The sequence below is a fragment of the Bos taurus genome, chromosome 8, assembly GCF_002263795.3.
Source record: "Bos taurus isolate L1 Dominette 01449 registration number 42190680 breed Hereford chromosome 8, ARS-UCD2.0, whole genome shotgun sequence".
In the NCBI taxonomy this organism is placed as follows: Eukaryota; Metazoa; Chordata; class Mammalia; order Artiodactyla; family Bovidae; genus Bos; species Bos taurus.
The window spans coordinates 41,095,860-41,117,509 of record NC_037335.1 but is presented as its reverse complement, the minus strand read 5'-3'; the positions used below and the strand labels follow the sequence as shown (position 1 = coordinate 41,117,509).

The window sequence follows — 21,650 nt, the reverse complement described above, 5'->3', positions numbered from 1 at the left end:
TAGAAAGACCCTAGAGAAAATTACTGGATTTCGCTCTGTCCAAGATAATCACGATGGCGTGATCACTCACCTACAGCCAGATTCCTGGAATGTGAAGTCAAGTGGGCCTTAGAAAGCATCACTACGAACAAAGCTAGTGGAGGTGATGGAATTCCAGTTGAGCTATTTCAAATCCTGAAAGATGATACTGTGAAAGTGCTGCACTCAATATGCCAGCAAATTTGGAAAACTCAGCAGTGGCCACAGGACTGGAAAAGGTCCGTTTTCATTCCAATCCCAAAGAAAGGCAATGCCAAAGAATGCTCAAACTACCGCACAATTGCACTCATCTCACATGCTAGTAAAGTAATGCTCAAAATTCTCCATGCCAGGCTTCAGCAATATGTGAACTGTGAACTTCCTGCTGTTCAAGCTGGTTTTAGAAAAGGCAGAGGGACCAGAGATCAAATTGCTAACATCCGTTGGATCATCAAAAAAGCAAGAGAGTTCCAGAAAAACATCTATTTCTGCTTTACTGACTATGCCAAAGCCTTTGACTGTGTGGATCACAATAAACTGTGGAGAATTCTGAAAGAGATGGGAATACCAGACCACCTGACCTGGCTCTTGAGAAACCTGTATGCAGGTCAGGAAGCAACAGATAGAACTGGACATGGAACAACAGACTGGTTCCAGATAGGAAAAGGAGTACGTCAAGGCTGTATATTGTCACCCTGCTTATTTAACTTATATGCAGAGTACCTCATGAGAAACGCTGGGCTGGAAGAAGCACAAGCTGGAATCAAGATTTCCAGGAGAAGTATCAATAACCTCAGATATGCAGATGACACCACCCTTATGGCAGAAAGTGAAGAGGAACTCAAAAGCCTCTTGATGAAAGTGAAAGAGGAGAGTGAAAAAGTTGGCTTAAAGCTCAACATTCAGAAAATGAAGATCATGGCATCTGGTCCCATCACTTCATGGGAAATAGATGGGGAAACAGTGGAAATAGTGTCAGACTTTATTTTTTGGACTCCAAAATCACTGCAGATGGTGATTGCAGCCACGAAATTAAAAGACTCTTACTCCTTGGAAGGAAAGTTATGACCAACCTAGATAGCATATTCAAAAGCAGAGATATTACTTTGCCAACAAAGGTCTGTCTAGTCAAGGCTATAGTTTTTCCAGTGGTCATGTATGGATGTGAGAGTTGGACTGTGAAGAAAGCTGAGCACCGAAGAATTGATACTTTTGAACTGTGGTGTTGGAAAAGACTCTTGAGAGTCCCTTGGACTGCAAGGAGATCCAACCAGTCCATTCTAAAGGAGATTAGTCCTGGGTGTTCTTTGGAAGGAATGACGCTAAGGCTGAAACTCCAGTACTTTGGCCACCTCATGCAAAGAGTTGACTCATTGGAAAAGAGTCTGATGCTGGGAGGAATTAGGGGCAGGAGGAGAAGGGGACAACAGAGGATGAGATGGCTGGATGGCATCAACGACTCGATGGACGTCAGTTTGAGTGAACTCTGGGAGTTGGTGATGGACAGGGAGGCCTGGTGTGCTGCAATTCATGAGGTCGCAAAGAGTCGGACACAACTGAGCAACTGAACTGAACTGATAGTGCACAGTCCAATATTCTTGCCTGGAGAATTCCATGGACAGAGGAGCCTGGCAGACAGTAATCCTTGGGATCACAAAGAGTAGGACAGAATTAGTCACTAAGATTTTCACTTTCTAAGTGCACAGTATTCATTGCATGGGTAGCACCCAAATTTCATAGGATTTAAGGTGGTTAGACAAAAGGGAAATGTAATAGATACCTGTGATGTCTACATGCAGGAAATTCGCAATAAGGGAATACCTAAAGAAACATTTCAACTGAAGAGGGAAAATACTAGGGAGGAGATACATGTAAAGATACCATACTCAAGCTCCCACAAGAGGTTCTTACGCAACATTGTTCCACAGCCCTCACTCCCAGTCCCCTTACCTCCTTTTACAACTCCTTGATTTCACCTGAGCTCTTCAATATTTCTATGAAGAAATGCCCTTTTCCAGTTTGTTTTTCTTGTGAACGCCAATTTTTCCTTCAGCACACAGTTCAAAGGTCACATCCTTGAAGACATCACTGACCCTCATTTCCAAAACAATTTTCATTTTTACTCCTAAGGAACTTTGTATCTAATTCTATAACAAATCCATCTCCATTAAAAGTTGGTTTCCAAGGCTTCCCTGGTGGCTCAGTGGTAAAGAGCCAATGCAGGAGACACGGGTTGGATCCATGGTCTGGGAATACCCCAAGTGCCAAGGAGCAACTGAGCTCATGGGCCACAACTATTGAGCCTGTGCCCTAAGCTTGTGAGCTGCAACTATATGGCTAGCAGGCAGCACTGCTGAAACCCATATGCCCTAGAGCTTGTGCTCTGCAACAAGAGAGGCTACTGCAATGACAAGCCCACGCATTACAACTGGAGAGTAGCCCCCGCCTGCTGCAACTAGAGAAAAGCCAACACAGCAACAGACACAGCACAGCCACAAATAAATAAGTAAGATCACTGGTTTCCTGAAATCAGGTACCAAACTGAATCACCTTTGAAACCCTAGCATTTACACAGTGCCTGGCATATTATTCTTAAAATATACTATCCAGAACTGTTAAGTTTTTAATAATTTTTAAATCTAGATGAGAAAATATTCTAAAGATCACTTAAAAGAGAATCAAAGGCTATAACTACCCAACTATTTAAATAGCAGTTCTTATTTTTACAAATATTCAGTACAGTTGGTCAACTAAAGAATCTTCTTATTGGGTTGGCACAATACAATTTATTTTGATTATAAATCAGCATGTCCCTTCAAAGCACCTTTTTTTTTATATTGGATACTAAAAATTAGCAGCTCTGATTCTAAAAATAAATATGTTCCTCAAGAAGTAAAATTAATGTCTTTAAAAAAGTATTTTTACAAAAGACTTTCAACTGAAATTCATTTAAAAATATAACCCCACCTTTTAGGATGTCTGCCACAGCCTTAATTATGAAAACACTATGCCCTTAGGGGACTAAGCCAACGAGAATTAAGTCCCAAGTAAGAGAAAATGAGAGAAAAACATCTTTGTTTCTGTTGATTATATCAAATAATGGTCTGAAATGAAAAGAATTCTATTCATGCCCATTGAAGCTAGGATGAACAAGAAGCAAACCTCTTGACCCAGAAGAGAGGAAAGATAGACAAGGAAGATGGATGCACTACCTGGGCCTTAGTTCTCCAAGCTAACACAGGGTTCCAACCACAATATTACTGATCAAATTTTAATCCAATAGAACATTCTGTTTTGGACTCAATATTTTATAGGCAATCATTTTTTCCTCTTAATCACTGTTGACTGCTTCCATCAGAAGAACTTTCTCATGGGTATACTGCTAATTACCATGGCTTCCTTCTGATTGTGATGATTTACTACACACAGGAACACGGAGAAGAGAAGTAAGGACAGAAATAATCCATTAAGCTGTGGCCTAAAGTGGGGAAGTCAGGAGCATTGATACCCAACATTAATCCCTAAAATCCATCTTCTAAGGGTTGTGGCACCATTTTAAAGATATCTATAAACCTAACCTTCTTGAAGATTGTCCTTTGCCTAACTGACAGTTCTGGTTGGATTTGTTTCCTACACGAAATGTCTTTTTGACCACATGATAATACGCTCACTCTCCAGGATGTACCATAACTTAAGTGGAAATGCTAAATGGGTAATAAATTGATACTAGACAAAAGGAAACAATATAGCCACATAGCTATTACATCCATTCTGTGAATTCAAATTATAAACAAAGAGTCAGTGCCTAAATAGGTGATTTATTTATACATATATTTAAAAATATATTTGTAAGAATATGTGTGTGTGTATATATATATATATATACATCTTTAACTGAATATAATCTTGAAATGAGCTTTTATCACATGAAAAGAAGTTTCAGTGTTGCAGTTTCAATGTTGAGTTCCCTGAGTCATTTACCCTGGATTTTTAATTCAGGTCCAGGGCAAGTAGGGTTAGAAGACCTCTCAAAATTAGGCATAAAATGACCAACTTGAACACGTATCTACAAGAAACTCTGACAAATCCCTCAAGGAAGGGATAGGGGAAGGGAGATTAGCACATTTCTAGTCATATTCGATAGAGACCTATTAGTTCAAAAGGGCTTTTTACAAATATGATAAGGATAAATAATATCAAGTTTGTAGTTTCTAATCAAGATACTGAACTTGAATGTTCTTATGTATTTTATTTAAATGGGCAACAGTGTCTGCATTTGTAAGCTGAGACTCTATGGCATTTTATGAATAATGAAATATTGGAAAAAATAGAAAATTTGATAAAGAATTATATAGTAATACCTCAAAATATCTTCTTAGAATTCTCCATTCCTAAATCAGATTGTCCAAGGAAAGTGACAAACTGATTCTTAACATCATACAGAATAAATTAAAACTAACTGAAATATTTTTAGAATAAACGTTTTGCTTGGTACTTACTACACAGTGAAATTAGAACCCTTAGGGTTTTGGAGAAATAAAACTATATATTAAGATTTTAAAATGTTCTGGTTTCTCAAAATTCCAATAAACTTAATATTACACTGTCTCAAAATTTAAAGATTCAGCTATGGGCTTTCTCTTTATACCAAATGGCCAAAGCAAGGAAAGCTAGAACACAATGAAAAGTTAAATCAATAGAAGCAACTACCTTGGACATCAATGCTATGATTTCAACATCCATCATGGGTCAGTGACAAGACTTGGAATATTTTAAACGCATCCTACCACAGTTTGCACTCATCTCACACGCTAGTAAAGTAATGCTCAAAATTCTCCAAGCCAGGCTTCAGCAACATGTGAACCGTGAACTTCCTGATGTTCAAGTTGGTTTTAGAAAAGGCAGAGGAACCAGAGATCAAATTGCCAACATCCGCTGGATCATAGAAAAAGCAAGAGAGTTCCAGAAAAACATCTATTTCTGCTTTATTGACTATGCCAAAGCCTTCACAAGAAACTGTGGAAAATTCTGAAAGAGATGGGAATACCAGACCACCTGATCTGCCTCTTGAGAAATTTGTATGCAAGTCAGGAAGCAACAATTAGAACTGGACATGGAACAACAGACTGGTTCCAAATAGGAAAAGGAGTATGTCAAGGCTGTATATTGTCACCCTGCTTATTGAACTTATACGCAGAGTACATCATGAGAAACGCTGGACTGGAAGAAACACAAGCTGGAATCAAGACTGCCGGGAGAAATAGCAATAACCTCATATATGCAGATGACACCACCCTTATGGCAGAAAGTGAAGAGGAACTCAAAAGCCTCTTGATGAAAGTGAAAGAGGAGAGTGAAAAAGTTGGCTTAAAGCTCAACATTCAGAAAACGAAGACCATGGCATTCGGTCCTACCACTTCATGGGAAATAGATGGGGAAACGGTGGAAACAGTGTCAGACTTTATTTTTCTGGGCTCCAAAATCACTAGATGGTGACTGCAGCCATGAAATTAAAAGATGCTTACTCCTTGGAAGGAAAGTTATGACCAACCTAGATAGCATATTCAAAAGCAGAGACATTACTTTGCCAACAAAGGTTCATCTAGTCAAGGCTATGGTTTTTCCTGTGGTCATGTATGGATGTGAGAGTTGGACTATGAAGAAGGCTGAGCGCCGAAGAATTGATGCTTTTGAACTGTGGTGTTGGAGAAGACTCTTGAGAGTCCCTTGGACTGCAAGGAGATCCAACCAGTCCATTCTGAAGGAGATCAGCCCTTGGATTTTTTTGGAGGGAATGATGCTGAAGCTGAAACTCCAATACTTTGGCCACCTCATGAGAAGAGTTGACTCACTGGAAAAGACTCTGATGCTCGGGGATTGGGGGCCGGAGGAGAAGGGGACAACAGAGGATGAGATGGCTGGATGGCATCACTGACTCGATGGACGTGAGTCTGAGTGAACTCCGGGAGTTGGTGATGGACAGGGAGGCCTGGCATGCTGCGATTCATGGGGTTGCAAAGAGTTGGACACGACTGAGCGACTGATCTGATCTGATCTGACCACAGTTTGAAAAAAGATGACATCAGCATATTAACAATACAAAGATGTCAGAATAATAAGAAATTATAGCACCTATCTTATCAGTTATAGACAATCTATATTCACAGAAACACTTTTAGAATGCACTGGGGATCTTCAAATATGTCACTGTTCTAGAAGAGAGGAAAGGCAAGGAGAGGAGAGGAGAGAGGAGGGAAGGGAAAGGAGGAGAAGGGAGGAGAGATGAGAAAGGGAGGCAAAGGGAGGTGAGGAAGAAGAAAGAAAGGAAAGGAGGAATGGAGACAGGAAGGGAGGAAGGAAGGAAAGGACAGAGTAGACAAAATCTTTCCCAATAAGATAAGCCTGGAAGGACAATATAACAAGCATTTCCAGGCATATATCACAAGAACCCATTATGTGAAATAAAGTACTTTGTTGACAAAAAGAAAATGAAAGCTCTCAAATTCTTTGCTTGGTGTAAGGGGACCAGGTTGTCACCTGCCTTGAATGTCCTAGAGGAAAGAACTTGAGTGACTGAAAAATATGCCTGTTGGAAACGAGTCATGTGGCATAACCATAAAGTTTTCTATACTGTGTTCCATACGTACATGAGATTATTTTTTTATAAGGATATGAACAAAGTGTGTGTGTATATGTGTAATTTTCTATTTATAGCTGGTGATATTGATTTTCTACTTCTGTTAGGAACTTAGTTTTTTTTTAATATATATTTAATATAAAAGTGATTCTATTTAAGAAGCAATCAGATCTCCTCTATCAACTCTGTGCAATGAGGGGACTGGCCTTCCCTAACTATGGTGAAAGTCTTAACGTTTATTCTTTGGTTTAACCTCTGCACTGAGGAAACCAAGTACAGGTGAAACCATATTGAAAAGAAGGATTCAGTGAATTAGCACAAGAAATATCCAACTATCTTTCCTTACTCAGCTCCCCAGGCTACTAAGCATTCACCCGCCAGGCAAGAAGTTGAAGTTGTCTTTAAAAATATGACCGCCTCAAGAGGAAAAAAAGTACTGAACATCAGAAGGTCCCCAGTTAAAAAGCCCAGTCAAGTGACTCTATACTGAAGTCAGCAAAGTCACTGATGCATTCAAATCAGGCTTTTATCCCCACATTTTAAAATATGAATAAACCCTCAAAGATTATCAGGTATTTCAGAAAAGTTTCTAATACAAAAGACAGGCCAGAAAAAAATTATTCTACATGAAAGAAAGAGACTATATGAGAAGAAAATTTCACAAACTTGAAAAATTAATACCTTGAGAGAGAGAAAAAAAGACACTATAAACAGGAAATAAAGCATGATGTTATAAAAAGGGCCATATAAGGAATTTTTTAAAGCTCTTAAAAATTAAAATTATGGTAACAGAAATGAAAAGCAATAGATGGGATGAAAGATGAAACTAAAAACAGAACCAAAAAGTCCAAAAAGTGAAAAAGGAGAAAAAAGAGGGGAGGTAATCATAAATGGGGGAAAAAAAAAAAAAGAATAAAAACTCCCAGTACTGGAGAACATGAGTGTCCCTGAGATTGAATAGGCTCATCAAGGTTCCAGCACAATGTATGGGAATAGGCCCATATCAAGACATGAAATTTCAAGAAACTGGGATTTAAAACATGAGAGAAAAAAACATATAGGTTGCATACAATGGATCAGGAATCAGAACAGTCTTTCACTTTTCCATAGCAATTCTGAAAACTGGAAGACATTGGAACAATTCCCTCAAGATTCTGAAGAAAAAGATATCCAACCCCTAATTCTATACCCATCCAACAACCAAACTGTGAAATAAATTCCCTCTCAGACACAAAAGAGTGCAAAATATACCATTTCTTAGGATGTTACTGCAAGTCGTGCTTTAGCAAATAAAGAAAGAGTTTAAGACACTGATTTAGGAAACAGGAAAGCCAACATAACAGAGAAAAGGGAAATCCCAGGATGATGGGCAAAGGGATTGCCCAGGATGGGGCTGAGCAAAGACCATCCATTCCAGACTAGAGCAGGTCAGAATGATCTGAGACTTATTCAACGGGACACATAATCATTAAATGCAAGGAAATTAAATGAGTTTTACAAAAACGAAAAGTAATCACAGCTCACTAGATAGATCTGAATAGTTTTTATACGTCACGAGAATATAAACATTAATGATATATCAAAATTATAGCATAACTATTAGGTTGAAACGTATGAAATTGCTGTTTTTGTAGATCAAAAATTCCACATAGTTCAACCTAGTGTATCAGGAGCCTCTGGGACAGAAAAAGTGTGTGTGTGCATGCACACAAGCATATGTTAAGGACTAACTAGAAAGAAAAGTGTGATACAAAAATGTTTAAAACTAAAAAAATCAAGAAACAGTAAAATAAACACTGCTTGCCTCTGAGAAGGAATAGAGGGAGGGTGAGGACTGCTTTTTTTTTAAATAACAAACTTGCTAAACTATTTTGACCTGTAGCAAACATCTAATAACACTAAATTTAATTTTTAAAAAATGTTTCTTGAAAAGGAAGGAAGGAAAAAAGGAAGAAAAGGGAAAGGAGAAAGAGAGAAAGAAAAGACAGTCCCGGAGTGAAGGCCAGGTGCACTTATCACACACACTTCAAGTTCTCAAGGGAGCACCTTCTGGAGAAAAGAGCAGGCTCTCCACTGCACTGCCATCAGAGACAGGAATACTCAAGGCCATTCTTCCTCCACGCAACAAACAACAAACAACAAACCACAGTGAGTATAACTGCTCAATATGTACTTAATATTGGTAGGCTGTTGAACTATCTTCTTAAAATTATATATAACATTGTTCCAATAGTTCTTTGGATGATATGCCATAAGCTACTCTCTTCTGAATAATGTTCAGAGTCTTGAAATTGGTGATGACATCAATGATACCATTGTATTATACAGAACAGAGAGAAGAGTGTGCTGAGATTTATATATAAAAGAAATAATTGTGACAGATGTCTTCATTTACACTGAGAGTCCAAGACCCTTCTCCATGATTCTGGCACTCCCCCTGCCCATCCCACTTCTATCTCCTGAGAAGAACATAACCTTGAGTCCTTCTGTCTATAATTTAAGAAAAGTTATCCCTTTACCCAAAGACTTATTTATATTGCAATTTCAAAAGCACATTTGCTAAAGATTTTCTTTGATACTGAGAAATTACAGGAAAATTATCTTTCTCACATATTTTCTCACCATTCTTTAGAAGAAATGACAGGCCAATGTATTCACAATCCAAAGGAGAACTATTAACTGGCACAAAATAACACTATTTTGTCAGTAGCTTTCCAAAACAAGCTCAGTGTCCCAAGTATGAATAAGCCTTGTAGTAAACATGTGATGATGAATTCATTCTCAATTTTTTAAGTGGCATGACTCAGACTTTCAGACCTTTAAGATAATTTAATTTTCATTAAACAGTATCAGTCACCATAACACCCAGGCACCTTCCAAAATATCACAAACGCAAAATCCCTTCCTGTAGGGTACAAACATCCTCTCCTTTATCAAATACTACCATAAGCCAATTACATAAAAATATGAGTGCCGACATTTCAATAAGAAAGAAATAGGAAGATGTGATAAAGAATAAGGAGGGGTGAAGAGGAGGAGAAAACCCAGTTAGAGTGGTCAAGTCAGAAACAAATGCTCTGTTTAGGACTTAAGAGGCTCTTTTGGAAGATGGATTATAGTTTGAGTGTTTATCTTTGTATCCCTATAGCCTATCTCAGAAAGAACTTGGCACACCAGAAAATGCTCAAGGAACATTTGCTGACTTTATCTAAGAACTGAACAAGGTCAGTTTTGGTACCCATTGTGCCAGAAAGTATTATCCGAATCATTTCTTCAACACAGCTATGTTGGAGGGGCAGCTCAAGGAGATGCACAGCATCCTCTCTGGGAACAGCAGCTCCTTACCTGTTGTTGGACCGGTACTTGCTGTACCACCTGTGTAGGCACTGCTGCTTGACTAGCCACAGATGTCTGTAAAGTCACTGTCGAACCTGTGTCCGACCCGGTCTCTGACGTCTGCATGATGGTCTCTGAAATTTATTAAAACAGAAAGAAAGTTTAAAATGCTCTTCTCATATAACTAGATGCATCACATTGCTCTTAACATCCTACACTGAGACTAACTTTCTACTCCCAGAATATCTCTAACTCCACCCAACAAGCTCTCTTGATATTCCATGCATGGTTATAGTCATGTTGACCACTTTTAAAATCAATATAGAAAATTTCTAATCTACATTTTAAAAATCTCCAGAAATACCTCTTATTTTGAGGCTATAAAGGTTGAACTTCAATGAGGTCTCATCTGTTATAAGCTGTTTCAAGCACACTATAAACTAGTCATATTGTAAATTATGTGAAGACTTAATTCTCATAACACAAACCTTAACTGGATGCAAATGTCATAAATTGTACTTTCTCAACACTTTTATAAACTATAGGATGTCACTGGAAGTGTACAATTTAGAATAAATTATTTCTGAGGTCCAACTTTCGAACTCAATATTCACTGACTTTTAAAAATTAATGTGTATATATAAACCAATCGATATATCCTAAACTTAGCCACAGGATCAAGCTCACTGATTTTCTTGCCTGTGGGATGATATGGTGCTAAAATTACAGTTAAATTATATTCTTACACAAAGAAAGCCAAACAACAATAATGTTGAATATTTTGAAAGATAAGGAGGATCACTATTACCTAGTGACATTTGCAAACAAAGACACGAAATTTTACCATCTCTCATTCACAACAACATGGCATATTTTTCAGTTCTTATGTGCCTACCTTACTAAATTAAGGATTTAATAACTAAATCAGGATTAAATTTTACAGTGTACATTCAACAAATATGGTTTCTTAGACCCTGATATTCCCTTTTGTTACTTTTACAGTCAACAGAAAAAATATTAATTTCTTTGCTATTGAGCAGGGACCAGAATTCTAGTTTTCTTTCCTAGGGGAAAAAACAATACTTAATTGGTAGCTTAAGAAAAATATTGCATTATGGTTTAAATCCATGAACAGTATGATGAACATTAATTTTCCCAAAGAAAATTCTCAAAGAGCATTCAGTTCTTTCAGTAGAAAATTAACCCCTCTCAGCATCTTTTGTCACAGCATGACCTCTTCCAATTTTTCCCCAAACCTTTTCTATCATCTCATTCAATTTCAGAAACGGACCTCTGAAGATATCTAATCTAAACTTATTTCGTAAAAGAGAAAACTAAAGCCAGAGAGTTAAGAGACTTGCTCAAGGTGACAGGGAGTAGAGAAAGGACTAGGCCTTTTCACTTAGAAGCTCTGCTTAGTTTTCTTTCTAGACCTTGATAATGGTATAACTTTAGGTGATTGACTATTCTTATTCCACTGTTAGTCAAACCTCTAAAGCAGAACAATAAACCTTAATGCATACAAAAAGATACAGCAGTAAAGCTAACACTGACAGAGTACTTAACATATGCTATGTTCTCTTCTAAATGCTTTACATGTTAATTCATAAACAACTCCCCGTGAAAACCCAATGTGGTTGGTATGATTATAATCTCCATTTACAGATGAGGAACGTTATGCCCATACAGTGAAGGTATAGAGGGGCTACAGAAGGAAAGTGATGGTGACAGTGGCTACCACTCCATTTATTTGGGCCAGCTAATGTTCAGCTCACTGAAACTGAATTTATGGGAAAGCAAAACTAGTTGTCAGTTTCTCCAGTTTTCCAAAAGAAGACTTTTTTATGTGAAATAGCTAAAGATTGTGGCTAATTAATAAAAAATGTAACACTGATCTCCAAACACACACACAGCCTTTTTTCTTCATTAGTATTAAGACCACGAATATGCCTGACAATATTTGAGAATGACAGTATTCACTACATGAAACTCTTGCCAAATTAAGATTACCTGGGGACTGCTGCTGCTGCTAAGTCGCTTCAGTTGTGTCCGACTCTGTGCGACCCATAGACGGCAGCCCACCAGGCTCCCCCATCCCTGGGATTCTCCAGGCAAGAACACTGGAGTGGGTTGCCATTTCCTTCTCCTGGGGATTAGTGGTTCCCAAAATTGGGAGAGGGGATACACAAATTCAGAACTCTATCTGTACCTCTTCTTTATTCCATTGTAGAGGGAAGAAATACCCTCCCCCAAAAGAAAACACATGCCAATTTCCTTTAATTCATTACACACTTTTGGGCAATTGATGCCACTTGCACTGTAGCAGAGGGCTATTAGTGAGAGTGAGGTGACACCTTTCTGCAGGGAATGAGGAATGAACCAGACTGATATCATCTTCAGTGAGTTTTTCTTAGCTTCTCTTCCCAACTCCAAGAGAGGCATTGGTCAATTTAGTACACAAATGAGGAACACAGTTGCCAATTATGTTTTTGTGTTTAAGCTATTCAATCCAGGGTTGGATGAGATTCTTACAATGAAGTCACTCAAAGTAAAACCCTCTCCTGTTCATTCCAGTCTTGGCTAGGAACTTCACTGAGGCTCTTTCGTGTGTCCAGGGGTCTGTACAGAAGATCACCCTACACACTGTTTTTTGGTATATGACTCATAATTTGACAACCACTGTTTTAGACAAATAAATGTTAAGACTATAAATAATGAAGATCTTTAAAAAATTAAATGCACTTTGAAAGTAATTCCTCAGTAAATCACCTGAGAGAGCTTATCAGAAGATAAAAGGCACAGATTTGAAAACTGGGTGCCTATGGACCATATTAGACTCCATAGATAGGCTTTGGCATAGACTATCTACAAATTAAAATTTTTAACTGTCAGCCTTTAAAAACCAGAAAATTCTGTGTTAAAAGCCAAATTTCTAAATTCTCTTGAAAAATCTGAATATCTAGAAAAGGTAAGCCCATATTATGTGTTTTATACTCAAATTATTTATATGGCAATACATATGCTTGGCCTTTATAGGCATTTGAGGCATAAAAGAAACACCCAAGCTTTGACTACTTTACTAATAGGAATGTTTAACTTTTAGATGATTGGAACTAAAATCTTTATAATTTAACTTCATCTCTGGGTCAGCTGAGGCCCAGAAATGTTAAGTCACTGAACCGAGACCAAATAGCTGTTGGAAGTAAAAAAAAGAGGGTATGGACATCACACTGAAGCTCATGCACTGAACTACTAACAAACTAGAAGTCCTGAGTTTCATAATTGACACTGAATAGACCAGAAGTGAAGGGAATTTAAAAAAGCAAATTGGTAAACTTTTAGAATGAGAAAGAAGGAAAAAGATCCCAATTATTTAATAGGAGCAACCTTTATAGAATACAATGGGGAAAATAAGATGGAGAGAAAATGATGGCCTATATACCTTAAAGTTAGACAGTCATGAAGAAATTTCCATCCAGCTTCTCGCTCTAGAATATACCACATCAAAAGCAACACAGAAAGACCAATCCAGAACATTCAATAACTTTCCAGAATATCTACTGTTTACTCCCAAGTTACTGCTCATCATCTAATCTCCTTGGCTCCTGAATTACAGGGTCATGCCAATTGATAAGAACTTAGTCTCCCAGTTTGGTCTCTACCCTTCCTTAATAGACACAACTTAATTATCCTCTGATTTCATTTTCTTCCTCAAGTTTGCAGAAGAGGTTCTCTCCACCAAAGCCTCAGGCCTTCAAAGGATCTTAGTCACATCCCTCCCAGAGACTGGCTCAAAAAGTTATAACAAAAAAACACTCACAATCCCATAGTTAGGTCTCTCATTAACTAGTCTTTTCCAGGTGCCACACAATATGCTAGCAGCTTGAAATATATCTTCTCATTTAATCCTCAAAAGACCCCTATAATGGTAATGCTATTATTTCCAATTAAAAGATGAGAAAACTGAAGCACAAATTGATTAAAAACTTGCTGAAAGTCACACAGTTGGTAAGAGTAAGTGTCTAAATTCAAATCCAGATTTGCTTTACTCTAAAGCCCATGTTATCATATACCACACACATGTCATAATGTACATTACTGAATACTTTGCAAAATCACAATGAAAGGCTTCCAAATGAAAAGCTAGAGATAAATGGTCTGAACAGAAAATCTTAGGGATTCTCAATCTATCCTATTTGATCTATAATAGTGAGACATCTCTTCTCTCTCTGACATCGAACGCAGGAAGCATTCTCTTTCTACTGAGACATAATACAACTGAACTGAGCTATCAGAGAAGCCTCATTGCCCATTTGGTAAAGAATCCGCCTGCAATGCAGGAGACCCTGGTTCGATTCCTGGGTTGGGACAATCCCCTGGAGAAGGGATGGGCTACCCACTCCAGTATTCTTGGGCATCCCTTGTAGCTCAGTTGGTAAAGAATCCACCTGCAATGCAGGAGACCTGGGTTCGACCCCTGGGTTGAGAAGATCCCCTGGAGAAGGGAAAGGCTACCCACTCCAGTATTCTGGCCTAGAGAATTCCATGGACTGTATAGTCCATGGGGTCACAAAGAGTCAGACACAACTAAGCCACCTTCACTTTCATTTTCAATAAATCCCAACTAGTGTTTTTCCAGAGGCATTTTAACTGATTAATTCTGAAGACCTGATTTAATAGCAGATCAATTTGAATGTTAAAGCATGCTGAGAAGTGTAAGCTTCCCGCCAAATTCTCCTAAACAGATCATTTAAACCCACTGACACATGCAGAGTATTTTGGTAGCTTTCCAACATTACTTGAAAGCACAGACCATCACATGAGGGTAGTGTCTTAACATGCTTCATTTGTAGGTTTTGTTTTAGATCCAGTATAAAGGACTGTGTGTACATCTGAGGTGTTCCCATTCATCTAATGGTGGTTTCTGATGTTTTGTTTATGTTTGGGAGTAATTTGGTTAGTTTAGTTCCTTCATAGCCCCCTTTCAAGTGATATTTGTTTATCAGCCACAAATGCTGTCACATTAATCCATTTTGATAAGCTAAATAAACCCCTGCCGTTTGTCCATGATGCAGTCCATATGTAAATAAGTTGTATATTCTTGCAGGAGAGAAATGCACGATTTCAGTCTAGTCATCCTTGCCTAATGTGGCTGTCAGGTGTGTCAAGAGCAACAGATGCTTGTTTGACAAAGGACCTTTTTATTCTGGCTAATTAAGCAGTTGGACACACCCGCCTGTTAACGGTTTTTGCTTTGTATGGCCAGCTCTGGCTGAATCATGAGAATCTACAGCTAAATAGGCCACATTTTGAAAGAAGGCTAATTAACCCTTGGAAAAGGGAAAAGAATATTGCAAAAACCCAGCTGCTGAATGCCGCAAGATTACCATTCTGCAACCTGATGGGCAAAACCCAGGCAAAGCAAATGTGTTTGGAACAAACACACATTATTGCAAGTTTCAAGGCATTCAAGTGTTCTTTGTGAAACTTCCTGAAGATTATTTAATACACTCAAATTCACAGCTGGATTTCTTTCATCACACACAATGTACATGCCAGATTAAATGGTTTAATAGTCTGACCTAATCAATTACTTATCAAACAGAACTATATAACTGGGCTAGCTTAAAAGTACATAGTATCATCTAATTTTTATTGGGTTTTTTTATCCTGAAATAATTTGCTTTCCAAAAAAAAAAAGCAAAGTCTGCAAAGCTTGGTCCCAGTATACTGACTGTATTGTCATTACACACCAAGGAATGTAACAAGTTTTAATTCAGTTCAGTTCAAAATAAAAACCTGTAATTTGAATACAACATAGAATTATCTTCCTTTATCCTTAGTACAGAAAAGCAAAAGATGGTAATTCCAATTTCTATTTCAACCAAATTAACCAATATTATTATGATAGTTAGTTATTGGTATAGTAAAAATAAATCACACCTAAAATGTGACATTAAAGAATAAATTACTTAGAAACCTGGTTCAACTTAAGACCATAGGAATGCTATTTACAGAACAAAAAGTCATAATTTAAAATTATTACTTTTATAATACAGAATAAGGAGTTTAACATCAGTGTGCTTTCACAGAGAAACATCCAAAATCACAACAAAACTTTTTCAGTATGAGATTATTACTAATACTCTGATTAAGCATCAGTATTCTTAAATAAATGTTAGAAAATAAATAAGAGCATATATAACACCCATAGCATTGAAAACCTCTACTTATTAAAATTAGACAACTGAGTCATGATTTTGGGAAACAAAATAGCTGATACATACTTTCCTGAACACAAAACCAGTATGAAATACACATTTCTGACTATTCTGAAGTGGATGATGAAAATATTAAGATCATTACAATTCTTTAGGAAAAAACTAAGAATATTAAGCTTTTTTCAAAGTTGACAATATAATGAAAAATAATGAGGTATATTAGAAATTATATATAGGGTTAAAATAATGTGGTTTTCTTTTTTTGAAACTGACAAAACTTTATTGGTCTGAATAATATACCTACAAATGTAAAACACTATGTCTTGGCTTTTTTTTTTTTTTTTTCACTTCACTAGCACAAATGAAAACAAACTGCTTAAGCTACAAACTAACAGTCAGCTCTTTTTACTTGAAATATACCTCTGTGAAAAGTTTACTCATTGTAAATAAAGCACAGGGCTTTCTCAAATCAGTAAATCAAGTAACTAAAGAGATGTAAAACAAAAATTTCTAATTTTCTATATTATAAAAGCTCTGCTTCTTTTTTAGATTTGATGCTATAATCCTCCTGTGTACATTTAATCTTTTGTACTAAATTGATCTGTAGAAAAATGATGGAATGATAATAGTGTAGACTGCTTGGCAGTCATCTTCCTATGATAACTGATGACAGAGATTAATCTTGGCAATGATTAATCAGCACACTGGTAACATATACAGTTTGCCTGGGTAACTTTTTTCACTCTTCAAGCAAAAGTTTTCTCTTTGATTCAGAAATAGATTATGAAAAACTGTTCTTTGGAGAAAACAAATCAAATTAAATAACTTTAACATTTTTTATCTTAATGGACTAATTAAAAAATGTAACAACCTATTAACACATTACTGAAACCACACTGCTGAAATGATGTAAGAATTTTGTTATTTGTTTCTAGTTATCAAGAGAGACTATTATCAGTTACAGAGGTAATTCCTGGGAAAAGAGACCTACGTGCTTGTCCAGTCTACTGCTGAGGCCATCCTGCCTGGCATTTTCTCCCACTCACTCTGACAAATTAAAAGGCCAATCAGTCTTACCTAGGTGACATATGCTAAAAAAAAAAAAAAAAGGAGCACTCAGATAACAGCTAAAAGAAAAGAAAACCAATGAACAAAAATTTCTGAATATCCTATACTTTTTCTTACTAGATGAAGAGTCTGAGAACAAAATGATGCAACATACAGAAAGATTCTTACCAAAATCTATGAGACAAATCTATAAAGGTTTCTTATTATTGGTCAATTCAATCCTGACAGGGACTAGAACCTATTAAACGGAGTATTTAATGATGACAGCACTTAGAATTAAAAAACAAAGAGCACATTTTATCATAAATCAATCATTTTCATTACTAGAGAGAGTAATAAGAATAGCTAGCATATGTTGAGCATTTCCTATGTGATAGATGCTTTGCATCTTTGCATACATTGAACCTTAATTTCAACCATTAAGTAGATATTCTCATTTTATAGGAGAGAAAAGCCTTCAGTTCAGTTCAGTTCAGTCGCTCAGTCGTGTCCGACTCTTTGCGACCCCATGAATTGCAGCACACCAAGTCTCCCTGTCCATCACCAACTCCCGGAGTTCACTCAAACTCAGAATTATGTAATTTGCTGACAATCACAGAACTATTAAGAGATAAAGAAAGGATTCGAGTTCAGGTCTGCCTCACTCCAATAATGGCACCCTGACACTGGATCCCAGGCAGCAATATAAACAGCTAGACAGGTGAGGCTATGTTAGTGAAATCATCAAGATAAAGTATTCTATGGAGACTTTGGGTGCTAAGAAAGAACTCTGAATTTGAACAAATGGACACAAATATCACATGAACTGTAAGTATGTACTATGCCTAGTATTTGATCACTATGTAACCAAAGTTATGTTTATGACATAGAAAAGCATATCATGGGTTAAAAGAGATATGTACTAACCTTGTGTTCAGAAAATATTTTATAGATGGAAGAGGAAATAATATGAGACTTGTTTCCTTTTAAGAATTTAAATTTGTCTTAAAAAAACAGTCAAATGGACCCATTTAGGCTAGTATCTCTATATAATATATATAATATTATATATAATATAATAATATATATACTATTATAATAATATACACAAATACAAAGATGTTCGCTCAAGTATTATTTATGACAGTCAATAATAACTGAAATGTCTGTAATGGGGGAACTAATAAATTCTTCTATTCTATATTCCTATAATGGAACACTCTATAGATCTATAAAAGTCAGCATGGAAAGATGTTCATAATACTTAAGTATAAGAAGCAGGATGCCAAATAATATGCAGCCCATGGTATAATTTTATTCACAGATATAAAATGGCATGCTACTGCTGCTGCTGCTGCTAAGTCACTTCAGTCGTGTCTGACTTTGGGTGATCTCATAGACAGAAGCACACCAGGCTCCCCCATCCCTGGGATTCTCCAGGCAAGAACACTGGAGTGGGTTGCCATTTCCTTCTCCAATGCAGGAAAGTGAAAAGTGAAAGTGAAGTCGCTCAGTCGTGTCTGACTCTTAGTGACCCCATGGAGTGCAGCCCACCAGGCTCCTCCGTCCATGGGATTTTCCAGGCAAGAGTACTGGAGTGGGGTGCCACTGCCTTGTCCGTAAAATGGCATGGTTTGGTAAAATTCTTGAGGGTATACAGTGACAACAGTGTAACTCCTAAGGACTCCTGAATACAAGCTTTCCCAAACCAATGATCTTAACTTTGGGTGGCCTCAAGCTAACCACAGGCTTACTGGTCAAAAGCAACATGAGCTCCAGAGACTCATCCTACCCTGGAGCCATCCCAAAAAGTCAGTTTTGTAGTCTGTAAAATAGCCCTTATAATCCCCAAAATACCTGTATAGTATTTGATCCCAAAATACCTGTATAGTATTTGATCCTTTCAGTAAGTAAAAGTTCTGTCTGCCTTCCTACTAAGTGGCTCAAAATTCCCAAAGTGCTCTAAAAATCAACATTTTCAATATTTCTAATGGAACAGGCTACATGCAAAACAATGAAATTAGATAATTCTTTAACACCATACACAAAAATAAGCTCAAAATGGATTACAGACCTAAATGTGAGACTATACACTATAAAATTCCTAGAGGAAAACCTAGGCAGAACACTCTGACATAAATTGCAGCAGTATCTTTTTTGATCAATCTCCCAGGATAATGTAAATAAAAATGAAAATATACAAATGGGACTGACTTAAACTCAAAAGCTTTTGCACAGCAAAGGAAACAATAAACAAGATGAAAAGACAACCCACAGATGGGGAGAAAATATTTGCAAATGATGTGGCCTACAAGGGATTAGTATCCAAAATTTATAACCAGCTCATGATGCTTAACAGCATCAAAACAAACAACTCAGTTAACAAATAGGCAGAAGACTTATATAGGTACTTCTCCAAAGAAGACATACAGATGGCCAAGAGGCACATAAAAAGATGTTCAACATCACTAATTATTAGAGAAATGAAAAACAAAACTACAATGAGCTGTCACCTCACACTAGCCAGAATGGCTATCATCAAAAAATCCACAAAGAATAAATGCTGGGAGAGTGTGAAGAGAAAGGAACCCTCCTACACTGTTGGTGGGAATGTAAATTGGTACAGCTACTATGGAGAACAGTACAGAGGTTCCGTAAAGAACTGAAAATAAGAGCTATCATATAACCCTGCAATCCCACTTCTGGGTATATAACCAGAGAAAAACATGATCTGAAAGGATACAAACACCCCAGTGTTCACTGGTGTGTGAACAATACCCAAGACATGGAAGCAGCATGTGCATCAACAGAGGAACAGATAAAATGTGGTACATATATAAAATGGACTACTACTCAGTCCATTGTACCTATGTACACATAATTATTTTAAAAGAATTAAATAATGCCATTTGCAGCAACATGGGTAGACCGAGAGATTGTCATACTGAATGATATGATATCCCTTCTATGTAGAAGCTATAAGAAATGACACAGATGAATTTACTTACAAAACAGAAACAGACACACAGACTTAAGAGAACGAACTTATGGTTGCCGGTGGAAGGGATGGGTGGAAGGAATAGTTAGGGAGTTTGGGATGGACATATATACTCTGCTATATTTAAAATGGATAACCAACCAGGATCTACTGTATAGCACATGGAATTCCACTCAACTGTTATGTAGCAGCCTGGATGGGAGGAGAGTTTGATGGAGAACTGATACATGTACTTGTATGGCTGAGTCCCCTTGCTGTTCCCCCCAAACTATCACAACATTGTTAACTGGCTATATTCTGTGCTGTGCTTAAGCCCTCAGTCATGTCCAACTCTTTGCAACTCCATGGACTGTAGCCTGCCAGGCTCCTCTGTCCATGAGGATTCTCCAGGCAAGAATACTGGAGTGGGATGCCATGCCCTTCTCCAGGGGATCTTCCCAACCCAGGAATCGAACTGGGGTCTCCTGCCTTGCAGGTAGATTCTTTACCAGTTGAGCTACCAGGGAAGCCCAACTGGCTATACCTCAATACAAAATAAGAAGTTAAAAAACATTATATGGAGATTATATCTACAGGTCCATTCATTGCTAGTGCCACGAACTTGGTCATATTTCTGCTGAAAGAAGGAAATCAATGGTAATACACATTCCCAAATGTTAAATATGATCCCTTTCTTATGACATTGCCTGGTACTTATTGTCCAATTCAGAATAAAGACATGAATTTCAATTCTGTTCCCACATACTGAAACTCATAAAAGCAGTGGTGCCCTTTCCATAGATCTCAAACTGAGAAGGGGATATAGGTGGGGAATTTAGGTGTTTAGTGTCTCTTTTAAAACAAGCCTAGTGACATCTGGTTTCTTCTTCCTACACACCCTAAACTTTATTAAAAAGTTTTTTTTTCCCTATACTCAGTAGAGGGCTTTATCCACACACATGAAATTATTCACTTTCAGCCTTATGATTTGTGTTGATAAAGAAAAATATGGTGGCCAGCTGGGGCTCCCAAATAAATGGTCTTACTTTAGATGGGATGAGAGCAAAGAGAGAGGAAACATTGGCTTAAAAGGTAGCCTACTTAAAGAACCACAAAAGAAAGCAAACAGGTAATGCTGTCTCCAAACAGGATTTCCTTTGGATTTAACAGGGAGTGAAGTAAAACACGAATTCTTAATTTTCTTCACACCAAAAAAGGCTTCAATAACAACTTTTTCTTGGATTCTCTTTCCCACGCAAGAAATTTTTCTATTTTTTTCTACCTCTTATTTCTTTTTCTTTTTATAAAAGTAAAGAATAGAGCCTTTTGCAGTTCCTAACTATTGCAATGACAGGCTCAAAGAGATCAACACATCTAAAAGGGGATATAATACTGTATAATAACATTGCTAATA

At 37.2% G+C, this 21,650-nt stretch overlaps 1 protein-coding gene across 6 annotated transcripts in view; it reads right to left on the bottom strand.

Moving 5' to 3' along the window:
* The window catches only part of RFX3 (regulatory factor X3), a 332,033-nt gene that overhangs the window by 183,123 nt on the left and 127,260 nt on the right, over positions 1-21,650 (bottom strand). For all 6 annotated transcript variants that reach the window (XM_059889441.1, XM_024996137.2, XM_002689615.6 and 3 more), the window contains one exon: positions 10,001-10,125. In XM_059889441.1, coding sequence (XP_059745424.1) covers positions 10,001-10,117 — 117 coding nt within the window. In that variant the 5' untranslated portion in view covers positions 10,118-10,125. The remainder of the gene's footprint in view (positions 1-10,000; positions 10,126-21,650) is intronic.